The sequence below is a fragment of the Diospyros lotus genome, chromosome 8 (genome assembly GCF_014633365.1).
Source record: "Diospyros lotus cultivar Yz01 chromosome 8, ASM1463336v1, whole genome shotgun sequence".
NCBI lineage: Eukaryota > Viridiplantae > Streptophyta > Magnoliopsida > Ericales > Ebenaceae > Diospyros > Diospyros lotus.
In genome coordinates, this window is record NC_068345.1 from 35,366,170 (window position 1) to 35,378,783 (window position 12,614).

The window sequence follows — 12,614 nt, forward strand, 5'->3', positions numbered from 1 at the left end:
GTTAAACACCCATCTGGAACCCACAAGTCGAACTCCCTTTGGTTTAGGCACCATATCCCAAGTTTGATTCTTTTCCAAAGCTCTCATCTCTTCTAGCATGGCCAAGTTCAATTCTGACCCTTTAATGCCTCATCAACTGTTTTAGAAATGGCAATGGCATCAAGAGAGAACAAAAAACTTTTATGCTAAGGATAAGAGCCGATGATAAGAGATGTAGTTGGCCAATGGATGTTGTGTACAATTTCTAATTCTTTTTCTAACAACAATAGGTAGGTCCAAGTCATTGGAAATAGAATTAGAATGAGTTAGGTGACTAAGGGATTTCAATACTTGGAGACTGGGGTAGTTCTTGGCCCAAGTTGGGAATTCGAAATAGGCTGAGATCTTCTCTTGAATACATAGAGAGAGCCTTTATATCTGACAAGGGGTGGCAGTAATGGTTGTGTTGCAGAAAGGGAACCCTTCTCTTGTGTGTCCTGCTCAGCTAAATTCAAGGAATCAGGAACAAGTGAGTCAAGTTCAAGTTGAGGTTCAACTATGGCTGGCTCTGTTTCTAGCTGTCTCAAAAGAGCCAAATCCAAAGTAGGAAGGTCACCACTGACAGTCTCCCCCTGGTGACCAAGAAGAGTAGACTCAAAAAAACATTGAGTTTCAACGAAAGTGACATCCTTGGACACATAATTCCCGAGAGGGAGGGTAATAGCACTTGTATCCCTTTTGAGTAAGAGAATAATCAAGAAAGATGCACTTAAGTGTCCAAGGATCAAGCTTGTCTCGTGGTGTTAAGGAATATGAACAAAAGACACAACCAAAAACTTTGAGAGGAAGGGAGATATGAAGATTGACATCCAGAAAATGTGAAGAAAGACACTGCAATGGACTTTGGTTCTAAAGAAGTTTAGAGGGAACTTGATTGATGAGGTAGGCAGCCGTTACAACTGCTTCCCCAAAAAAATGTTTGGGAATATAATGATGATGTAGGAGGGCTCGAGTAACATAGAGTAAATGCCTCATTTTTCTTTCAGCAACCCCATTTTGTTAAGGGGTATCAATGCAGAAGGATTCATGAACAATGCCTTCTTGCTGAAAGAAATGATGAAGGTGTTGATTGAAATAGTCCCTTGCATTATCAGTATGAATCCTCCTAATAATGGATCCAAACTGGGTAGAAATCATCTTGTGGAATAAGGGCAGAATTGTGCCAAAGATTGCCTTATCCTTTAAGAGATATAACCAAGTCATTCAAGTACAATCATCAATAAATAAAATGAACCATCTAGCCCCAGAATAATTAGGAACTCTAGAAGGTCCCCAAACATCATAATACACCAAAGAAAAAGGAATGGAAGATAGTTTATTACTAATTGGATTGGACATTGGGTGATGTTTGGAGAATTCACACACATCAAGATGAAAGCTAGTAACATTTAAACCCTTAAACAAAGAAAGAAACATGGTTTGCAGCAAACTAAGAGGAGGATGGCCTAAATGGAAATGTTGGAGCCAGATTTCAGTCATGGTAGTAGTTCGTGATGAGTAGGCAAGGATAGACTAATCTCCTTTAGAAATCTCACAACTCCTCCTCAAATAGTAAGCCCATTCCATTCATCAACAGCACCAATCATCTTCCTCGAGTTAAGTTCTTGAAATACACGAGCATGGGGAGAGAAAACAACACGACAATTAAGGTCTTTGGTGAGCTGATGAATAGAAATAAAGTTGGTAGAGACATTAGGGACGTAAAGAACATGTTGAACAGGGAGTGACGGATTGAGAATAACACTTCCCTAGCCTACTATAGGAACTATGTGACCATTGGCTACAATTATTCTTTTGGGACTAGTCATTGGTTTATATGTTTCAAAAACATTTGAATCATAGGTCATGTGGTCAATAGCTCCTGAATCCAAAATCCATAAGACATTCTTAACAGTTTGTGAACCAGTAAAAAATTCAGAATTGAGACATGTACCGATTTGTTCTAGAGACCAAGATCCATTTTAAATAGTTTTCATGAATGATTTCAGGTTACTAATTTCTTCTACATTTAGTTCAGAACTTGCAGCAAGATCTGTTTTTTCTGCGGTTCCCTCAGGTTCCTTGATTGTGAGATGGGCTTTTGTTCCCTACACAGCCGCTTTATTCTGTTCCTCTTCATGTTTTTGGATGTATCTATTTTGTACATTCTTTTTCACCTAAACAAGATAAGTTTGCTGCAAAATCTCTCAAGTGTATCTTCCTCAGCTATTCCCGATTGCAAAAAAGCTATAAGTGTTACTCTCCTGAGCTGAACCGCTATCTTCTATCCGCTAATGTCACATTCTTTAAACAACAGTATTTCTTTTCGATTGCTCAGCCTGATTCACAAAGTCATCACTAGGTTTTGCCTGTTCCTTTTTCTTTTCTTCCGTTGTCCTCATCGGGTCCGTATGTCTCCTCTATGGCGCCTACCCTACCATTTTTCGGTCCACCTTCCACAGCTCCTCCACTTCTTATATATCACCATCGTCCTCATCCCGCTATCGACACAAGCATTTCTCCATCCCAGGACTCTCTTGACTCACTCTCTTCGTCTATGGTCCCTCTTGCCCCAGATCTTGAGCCCAACAATCTCCCTATTGCTCTTCGCAAAGGTACACGGTCCACTCGTAATCCCCATCCTATTTATAACTTTTTATGCTATGACCGTTTGTCCCCTTTTTATAGTGCCTTTGTTTCGAGTCTTTCCTTTGTTTCTATTCCTAAAACCACAGTTGAAGCTTTGTCCCATCCTAATTGACGCCAGGCTATGTTAGATGAGATTTGACGCCTTACATTCGAATAGTACTTGGGATTTGGTGTCTTTACCACTAGGAAAGACTCATTGGTTACCGGTGGGTATTCACTCCCAAAGTGGGTCCTGATGGATAGGTGGAACGTCTTAAGGCTCGCCTGATTGCCAAAAACTTTACACAGATCTATAGGCTGGATTACAATGATAAACTCTACTGTTGAAAAAATGGCATTTGTTCACCTTTTTCTCTCTCTGGCTGCCACACGTCATTGGCCCCTCTATCAGCTCGATATTAAAAATGTCTTTATTCATGGTGATTTGCAGGAAGAGGTGGGTATAGAGCAACCACATGATTTTGTTGCTCAGGGGGAGTCCAATGTAGTCTGCAAACTCAAGAAGTTTCTCTATGGCCTGAAACAATCTCCACGGGCGTGGTTTGGCAGGTTCAACACTGTGATTCAAGCCTTTGGTTACACTCGAAGTGAAGTTGATCATTCGATTTTCTATCACCATTATTATTCCTTATGTATCTACCTTGTTGTTTATGTAAATGACATTGTTATCACAGGGAGTGATCAAGTTGGAATACAGAAGCTGAAGGAACATCTACATCGACACTTTCAGACCAAAGACCTAGGTCGACCTCTGGGTATTGTGTTATTGTGGGAGGAAATATGGTTTCTTGGAAAAGAAAGAAAAAGAATGAGTAGCTAGATCTAATGTAGAGGTAGAGTATCAAGCTATGGCTAATGTAACTTGTGATCTCATCTGGCTTAAACAACTCCTGCAGGAATTCAAGTTTTGTGAAGTGTCCCCTATAAAACTTGTTTGTGATAATCAGGTTGCTTTACACATTGCTTCCAATCCAGTGATCCATGAGCAGACTAAGCATAATGAAATCGGTTGACACTTTATTAGAGAAAAGCTAGTTGAAGGTATTATTGTTACAGAGTTTGTTTACTCCAATAATCAACTTGCAAATATCTTCACCAAGTCTCTAAAGGGTCCTCGAGTGGGATATATTTGTAACAAGTCCTTACAGCTATAACTAACAAGGTACAACCTCCCAATGCTGTAACTTCCTTAGTATAATTACTCATTCTCTATAGCTTCTCAAATTAAGGTACCTCCCTAGATAGCTGGTACATGACATGCAACACTATGGCAATGAAGGCACATAGTAACCAGGTAAAGAAGGCAACGAGGAGAGGGAAAAACTAAGGCTCTGATACCATGTGAGAAAGTAAACTGTTTTTCATATCATTTACACTAGTGGTAAAGCCCTATTCATAGAGTTGGAGATTACACCATAGGAAAGATTACACTTGCTAAAACTAGGAAAGATAGGCTATACAAAAAATAGGAAAGGTTGACTGCACAAAGGATAGGAAAGTATCCAAAAAATCAGTCAAAGAACAGTTTCTAAACTAGGGATAGGATCAATTTCTAAACTAGGGATGATTTGACCAATGAATCTCTTGAGATTCTAGTCAATCATTCCTCATATTTTACCCGAGAATCAACATTATCATTAATTATTACAATTAATTTTATAACATAACCAATAGTATTGTGCTAGTATTATCAATCATACAACACTACTAAATATAATTATGAACATAATCAGAAAAAATATATACAATTATTAACATTTTTAATATAATAGTAATCATATTAGCGAATTTATATTATTAATATATAATATTAGCATATTATGAGTACTAGATTGGTAGTACTAATTAAATAACAATTCTCAATGTAACGATAAATATTTTAAATATTATAATTAACAAAATATTATAATGTATAATAATATCATAACATCCTAATATTATTTTACTATTTTATTGTTTTAAAAACAACCCACATAGTGAGATAAAGGCTTGATATGTTATTGTTGTACTTTCTAAAAACAAATAGAAGCACATTTTTCATGTTTTCATTTTTTGCCAATTTTTCTTTTCTATTTCACTTTTTGAAATCATAAACAGTTATCAAACAATGTTTTCCTATTGTTGTTTCAAAAATGAAAAAGGAAACCAAAGAAACATGTAACAAAACATTATCAAATGAGCTCTAATAAATTTCCTAAAACTAATATCATCAGAAAAACAAAGAGATAGGATTACCTCAAGAAGGCCAAGTACTTTGTACGGGAATTACCACACAAGTTCTCCACTGCATCCTTTAAATCCAAAAGCTCAAAACAGAGCTTTCTGATTCCCTACATGCATAAGCATATACAAGTTATAATTGCTGAATTACCAGGACCCAACATGGGGGTAGCAAACAAAAAGAACTAATTGAGGATGTCTGAGCACCTTTGGCCAAAATGAGGTTAATTCAAGTACACATCAAGCTATCAAAAAAGGCAAGCATCAAATACAAAACCTTGCAAGCAGACAATTACATGGTCATTTCAAAAAACACAAAATTCAGTGTTTAAGAGTTCACAATCTTTTTCTTCCCAATCTCTGGCTCTTTTATGAGGATTTAAAGCCGTTCTCCATGGCTAACAGTTTTTTGTCATGCTAGCATGTAGTTCTTTCTTGTATGGCAGGAGACATACAGAGGATCAATTATCCTCACAACGATTGAATGAAATGCTCTTCACATCCCACACTTACCCAATATAGAAAAGTAGGCATGCATCTAATAAGTACCCATAGCCATTAATTACCAAATTAGTTTCCAGAACCATCATGAATTCCAGGCTACTGGATGCATTCCCACTCAAAGCGAAAGAATGATGTTGTAAAATCGCAAGATTTAACTACCTTGACTTCTAATGCAGACATTCTAGAGTGTAAGGTTAATTACACCACCACCTCCGAGCTAAGGCCTTAAAATAGGTATACTCCCTTTTTCAGAATCTTCTTTTCTTTTCTTTTTCTGATCAGCGAACCACCCTCTTCCCCTGAATAGATTCTTCTTTTGTATTCTCAAAACCCAGATCTAGGTTTGACCTGCAAACCTAAAGTCATCAGCCAAAATTGGAATCTAAGCAAGGGGTTGGATTCAGCTAGTGAATCCAACCCTCTAACTAGATGGAGAAAAAGGAAAAGAAAGCCAACCAAGAGGCAAAAATACCAGTTGAGATTTCCCAATCTTCATCTTCGTCTTCGCAGAAGAAAACCTTATCGAGGTTTTTGGCCCCAAATCAAGGTTAGATCACCGACAAAATCTGGGTTCAACAAACCTAGATCCACGTTTGAAGTTTTGGCCAAAAGTGGCATCATGATTTTGTTCTATATTTTGATTTTCTCGTAATGTGAGGACTAAATGGACAAATCAATGCATGTCAGGATAAAATCGATATTTCACCTTTAAATAAGCTGATGTCAGCATATTTCAATCAACTAATCAGACAGTAGCTAAATGAAAGAGAATTTTGTCCAATTTTCAAAAAACATGAGTAGCCAATGTAATTTAAAAAACATGAGGGATATTTCTTGTTTTAAGCCTTATCTTAGGGGTAACCAATGTAATTTATTCATGAAAATAATCAAAGAAAAGACAAGTAATAGCATTCGATCAGATGAAGTCATAGATTAGTAGGTTGCTACAACTGCAAGACCTATCTATTCTAATGGAAGAACCTATGAAGCTATACATTGATAATAAATCCGCCATTAGCATAGTTCATAATCATATTCAACACAACATGATGAAGCATGAGAGGATTGACAGAAACTTCATCAAGTCAGAAATCAACAATGGGACATTCACTTTACACTACGTTCCAATAAAGCGATAGGAAGTTGACCTTCTTACAAAAGCCCTGTCAAAGCCAGACTTTGAGGCAAATGTTATCAAGCTAGGAATGATAGATATCTATTCACAAGCTTGAGGGAGTGTTGGAAGATTGGCGGGAACAAATCAGATCAAAGGATTATCGGTGTTTCCTTTTGTAGTATTTCCTTTCATAGTTGATACCTCTTTCTAATCATTTCCTAGTTTATAGTTTAGAGATTGAGTTGCTTTCTTTGGCCTATATATTGTTCTCATAGCTAATGGTTGTATTATCGAAGAACATTATTTGCAATAAACATAGTAATTTCATACTTGAAGGTTTGCTCACAACAACTCCATCAAACCTAAAAAGATAAGCTTAGGATAAGAAGAAACAACAGCAAGGAGAAGCAAGAGAACTCAGTCATGTGCTCTACAAAAAAAGGCCCAGAAAGGAGAATTTATTGATGTTCAATATTTTTCTCATATATTGTCATCCAATACAACAAGATGCTCTTTATAGAGTAATGCATTTCCAGAAACCTAACCAGAAAATCCTGCCTTTACCTCTAAATATTGAGTGTATAACATCAAAGAAACTATATTCAACACATTGCCATCCAAACTCGAAGGAGTGGAGAAACCCTGAAGAGTGAAATAACCTAGACCTTTATAAGAATTACTTTGCACAACTAATGAGAATCTATAACTTCCCTTCTTGTCTTGTTTGTAAGATACAAAAAATTGATTTTACAACTTAAAATGATAAGAAAATTAAGAATGGTATTTGTAAAAGTCAAACATATAGTTCACATCTTGTTTTTATCTTTATTAAGTAAAACTCACAAGGTAAAATGAAAATTTTTGAATGGCATAATATCCTGTCGCTTTTTATTTGTTAAAAATTTATTTGTTTTCTTTGGGCGGGGCAGGGGCGGGGATGGGGGCCAGGGTATGGAAGGAAGCAAAAGAGTAACAAAAAGAGAAAGGGGGAAACAATAGCAGAGGGAGAGAGTCAAGAAACCTTCACAGAAGAGAAAATGTAAAATCCAAATATCCTCCTTCAACATAATGGCTATTGCAGCTACAAAATAATGACTCGGCCTCTATTTGGCTGTGCAGTTGATAGGCAAAAAGGTGCTTTTGTTTAATAAAAGCACTTATGTCAATTGGTAGTGCTGTTTGGCCAAAACCGAAAAGCATTTTTACATGATAGCAAAAACTTTTTTTGTGGTGTGGAGGATAAGCAAGAACTTAGAGCTTCTATTTTGGAGGAAAACCATATGTAGAAAATAAATTTATTTTGAGAGAAAATTTATTCCAATCAACATTTAAAATTACAAGATTGCCTCCAATCAAATCTTTAAAGTTCATATTGAATGATCTCAGAAGCAGATTGTACAGCCCATCGATTTTCCATCACACACAGCCCAGATTCAATGTCAAACACCTACTTTGTCACTGTTGATATCTAGCCAGGAGTTCAAAGGCCTTTCAATAATGATATCTAGCCGTTGGCTATGTCTTTATTTATAGCATCTCTCAGCAATTTGTAACTCCACTTGCTAAAAGAAGCTCAGAGAGAGTAAGGTAAGATAATGTAAGGAAAAAAGCTTTGTGGGGTGGTACTATGGCCATAAAATTGTGAATTTCATGTTCTCCCTTATCTGCAACTTTTGAGATCTCCATGTCTGTTTTCAAGGAACAGTGATTGGGTTTCACAAAGAACTAAAACTGGAAAGAAAGGTAGAAGAGTAACCAGACTTGGAGAAACAACAAAGGGAAAGAAAAGAATGAGGTGAATATAGATTTCATTTGTAACAGGGGAACAAAGAAAATGAAAGCCCTCCAGCAAAAGAAAAGGAAAACAAGGAAGAAGAAAATGGGAATATGATCCCATAGGGAAGAGAGAATCAACCAAACAGAGAGGAAGCTCTAAATCTAGTTTGCTCAGAGTTCTAATTTCACCAGATTAAAGAAATTGAACAGAAAAATATCTTTCAAATTAGTGATAGTGAACTTGGAAGATGCCGCACCAATAGAAACAGAATTTGCAGTTTTATGGGTTGGTTCAAATTTATATTTAGAAAGATTTCTTCTAACTCAGGTTAACTACTCCATTAGTTTAAATCAAAATTTATGTAATCTGTTAGTGAATTATAAGGCTTATTATTGTATCAAAATTAAAAATATCAATTACATTTTTAATTAATAATTTAAGCAAATTTAATGTACAACGACAGTTAATAAATTTATAATTGAAAACCTAATTACTTTCAAAATTTATAAAAAAAAAAAGCTGAAATCCCTACATTCAAATAGCATTAACAACAAAAGCACTTTGCCAATGCCTTTTCAAACAATTTGACAGGTAAAAACACTTTTTTCAATTGCTAGACTAACACGTATTATAACACCAAAAACCCTCCTTAAATGATTTGGACAAATATTAACCTACTTTTCTCTAATAGTTATTCTTGCCAAAATGCTTTTAACAGATGTCATTCTCGAGACATCATAAGAAATTTCACAGCAACACTGAACAAAGATTAAGTCATGGACGCTACCACCAAAATTGCAACTACCATTACTATAGCCAAAAGCACCAATATATGAAAATGTCTTGTTTGATAATAACTTTCAATGAGTGGCTAACTTGAAACTTTCCTCCTTGGATGATAATAATACATTAAAAATTTATTACAATAGAGATGATAATTAATTTTGTAAAGTTCAACCAAAAGGCCTAGTATGTAATCTGCAACACTTCTCTTGTGAAAAATCCACACTATCCACATATTGATTAAGACTTACACTGCAACCTTCAAAGACTACTGCTTCTCATTGGTTTAATTGGAAAAACAGATTAACTGCAGTTAACACAATTCCGCCGACTACAGAAAATTGAATTTGGACGGGAAAAGGAGACATGACAAGGCAACCACTATTCTTTGTGTCTTCCGTCACACTTAGATGATATTAGTAAACTATTATGAAAAGCAGAGGAATAATTATTAGCTTGAACTACAAAATGTCTGGAATACTTCCATCTTTTCTCCTTCTCCGCCTTTTTATCCACAGTAACCAAACAAGTAATAACGATTTTCCTTTGCGTTTCTTTGGCTTTCCCTCCACAAACCCATAAAGGATACCTAAAGAACCATGATACTCGTTATGCGCAATGTTGGCCTGAAAGGAAACGAAAACCCAGATCACCAAACACGAAATAGCAGTGGTAGCCGTAAAGAGTCATACTCCCCTTAGATAGAAATTGAACTGAAAATGCTATGACCCATATAGCAAAGTGGATCCCAATAGCAAGGCTTCCAGTCCCACAAAACATTCGTTTCAAATTGCGCTTGCCTGTGCATAAAATGCAGCCTCTTCTATGGAATGGAACGTCAAATAAGCAAAAGTCAGGGGGGCTCTGCGCGTGTGTGTGCGTGCGAGCAAGAAGACGAAACAAATAACTAAATGGCTTATCGCAAGAACAAAATTCGACGAAGCATCACAGTTAAACCGGATCATTCCAGCGGAACTAAAGTATAAACAGGGAGTAGGCACATTTGAGAGGTGAAATTTGGGCACAACATTGCCCTTTGCTTTGTCTTTCTCGTACGTTGAACGAAATGGGTAGGGCAAGAATAGAAGCAACTGGTACCTTTTCAGTCTTGGACTGGTAAACGGCGTCGATATTGGATTGTGGAGTCACCGATTCGATTGAGGGGAAGTCGTCTTCTTCTTCACTGCTCTCCATCTGCTTCACTTCACCCACTGCTTCGTTCCCTCTCTCCTGATTTTCACGAGGCCACGGACTTCTGAACTTCGAAGTAAGAGACGACAGAAAACTCTTTAACTCCCGGGGATCGAATCAAGGCGTTGTATTGATGGTTTCCTTCTTACAAAAAACCTGACACGCCCACCGCCGCACTTCGCCAGTACATGGTATAAATTACATTCGTCCCCACAAGATCGGCTAAATTCAAAATACTTCCCTTTATTTTGTAAACAGTACAGATCTCCCTTCTCGTTAATCAACAATTATCGGTGGCCAAAATATTTTTAGGTTTCATCACTAAATCCCAATAATCCTTAAGTTTACTTAAAAATCTATATATATATTATAACAAAACAACCGTCAAATTTTTTTCCGCCCATTTCCAATTACTATTTTGATATTTTATTATATTTTTTTAATTTTATTTACTTACTCGAAATGAAATTTTTATAGGTCATTAATTAAGTCTATATTTTTGAAAAACATATAGTTCTTGGAACACTTAAATAATTTTTTTCATGGTTGAATAGTATTTGGAGAATGTGTAAGTATACTGGTATATGAAGAGGCAAAATAAATATTATTAATTTATCCATATTATTAATATTAATTTTTAAATATTAGTATAAAATTTTAATTGAAATAAATTACAGAAAAATAAAACTTTTTTAAATCGGGAAAAATTTTGAGATATTAGGTAATACTGTTGAATACCGACTGTCAAGTAAAATTTTTATTTTTTTATTTATATATAGTTTAATTAATTTAAATTTATTTTTTTATAATTTTTTTATATATATTATAACAAAACAGTTGTCAAATTTTTTCTCGCCCATTTCCAGTTACTATTTTGACATTTTATTATGTTTTTTTAATTTTTTTTACTTACCCGAAATGAAATTTTTATAGGTCATTAATTAAGTCTATATTTTTGAAAAATATATAGTTCTTGGAACACGTAAATGATTTTTTTCATGGTTGAATAGTATTTTGAGAATGTGTAAGTATACTGGTATATGAAGAGTCAATATAAATATTATTAATTTATCCATATTAATATTATTAATATTAATTTTTAAATATTAGCATAAAATTTTAATTGAAATAAATTATAGAAAAATGAGACTTTTTAAAATTGGAATAAATCTTGAGATATTAAGTAATACTGTCGAATACCGACTGTCAAGTAAATTTTTTATTTTTTTATTTATATATAGTTTAATTAATTTAAATTTATTTTTTTATAATTTATATATATATATTATAACAAAACAACTGTCAAATTTTTTCTTGCCCATTTCCAGTTACTATTTTGACATTTTATTATGTTTTTTAAATTTTTTTTGCTTACCCGAAATGAAATTTTTATAGGTCATTAATTAAGTCTATATTTTTTAAAAACATGTAAATGATTTTTTTCATGGTTAAATAGTGTTTGGAGAATGTGTAAGTATATTGGTATATGAAGAGTCAAGATAAATATTATTAATTTATTCATATTATTAATTTTTAAATATTAGCATACAATTTTAATTAAAATAAATTACAGAAAAATGAGACTTTTTTAAATCGGAAGAAATCTTGAGATATTAGGTAATACTGTCGAATATCGACTCTCAAGTAAATTTTTTATTTTTTTATTTATATATAGTTTAATTAATTTAAATTTATTTTTTTATAATTTTAAATGCTATAATTTTATATATAACTTAAATGTTATAATTTTATTTTTTAACTTTATTTTCTTTGTTATTTTTTTAAAAATGTGACTTGTCTTAAATGTGATAATTGATTGCTAGGAGGAATATGTAAACTCATGTATGGATAATCAATTTTAAAATTTTGATTATTATTATTTATATAATTAATTAATTATTTAAATTATCTTTATTTTATATATAGTTTAATTATTTTAAATTTATTTTTTTATAATTTTAAATGTTATAATTTTATTTTTTAACTTTATTTTTGTTTGTTATTTTCTTAAAAATGTGACATGTGTTAAATGTGGTAATTGATTGTCAAGAGAAATATGTAAAGTCATGTATGTATAATTAATTTTGAAAATTTGATTATTATCATTTATATAATTAATTAATTATTTAAATTTTTTATTTTATATAATTTAATTAATTTAATTTTTTTTAATTTTAAATGTTATAATTTTATATATAACTTAAATGTTATAATTTTTTTTTTATTGTTACTTTCTTAAAAATTTGATCTATCATAAATATGGTAATTGATTGTTAGAAAAAATATGTAAAGTCATGTATGGATAATCAATTTTGAAAATTTGATTATTATCATTTATATAATTAATTGATTATT

At 33.3% G+C, this 12,614-nt stretch overlaps 1 protein-coding gene across 5 annotated transcripts in view; it reads right to left on the minus strand.

Annotated features, from left to right (window-relative positions):
- The window catches only part of LOC127807528 (exocyst complex component EXO84C), a 52,137-nt gene extending 41,707 nt beyond the window's left edge, over positions 1 to 10,430 (minus strand). The window contains exons 1-4 of one of the 5 annotated variants that reach the window (XM_052345440.1): positions 10,167 to 10,430; positions 5,864 to 5,972; positions 5,551 to 5,739; positions 4,903 to 4,997 (exon numbers count right to left, since the gene is read on the minus strand). In XM_052345440.1, coding sequence (XP_052201400.1) covers positions 4,903 to 4,997; positions 5,551 to 5,571 — 116 coding nt within the window. In that variant the 5' untranslated portion in view covers positions 5,572 to 5,739; positions 5,864 to 5,972; positions 10,167 to 10,430. Of the gene's footprint in view, positions 1 to 4,902; positions 4,998 to 5,550; positions 5,979 to 10,166 lie in introns of those variants that run through there. The other 4 variants (XM_052345443.1, XM_052345439.1, XM_052345442.1 and 1 more) reach the window with 4 other exon arrangements.
- Between the last annotated feature and the right edge of the window lie 2,184 nt (positions 10,431 to 12,614).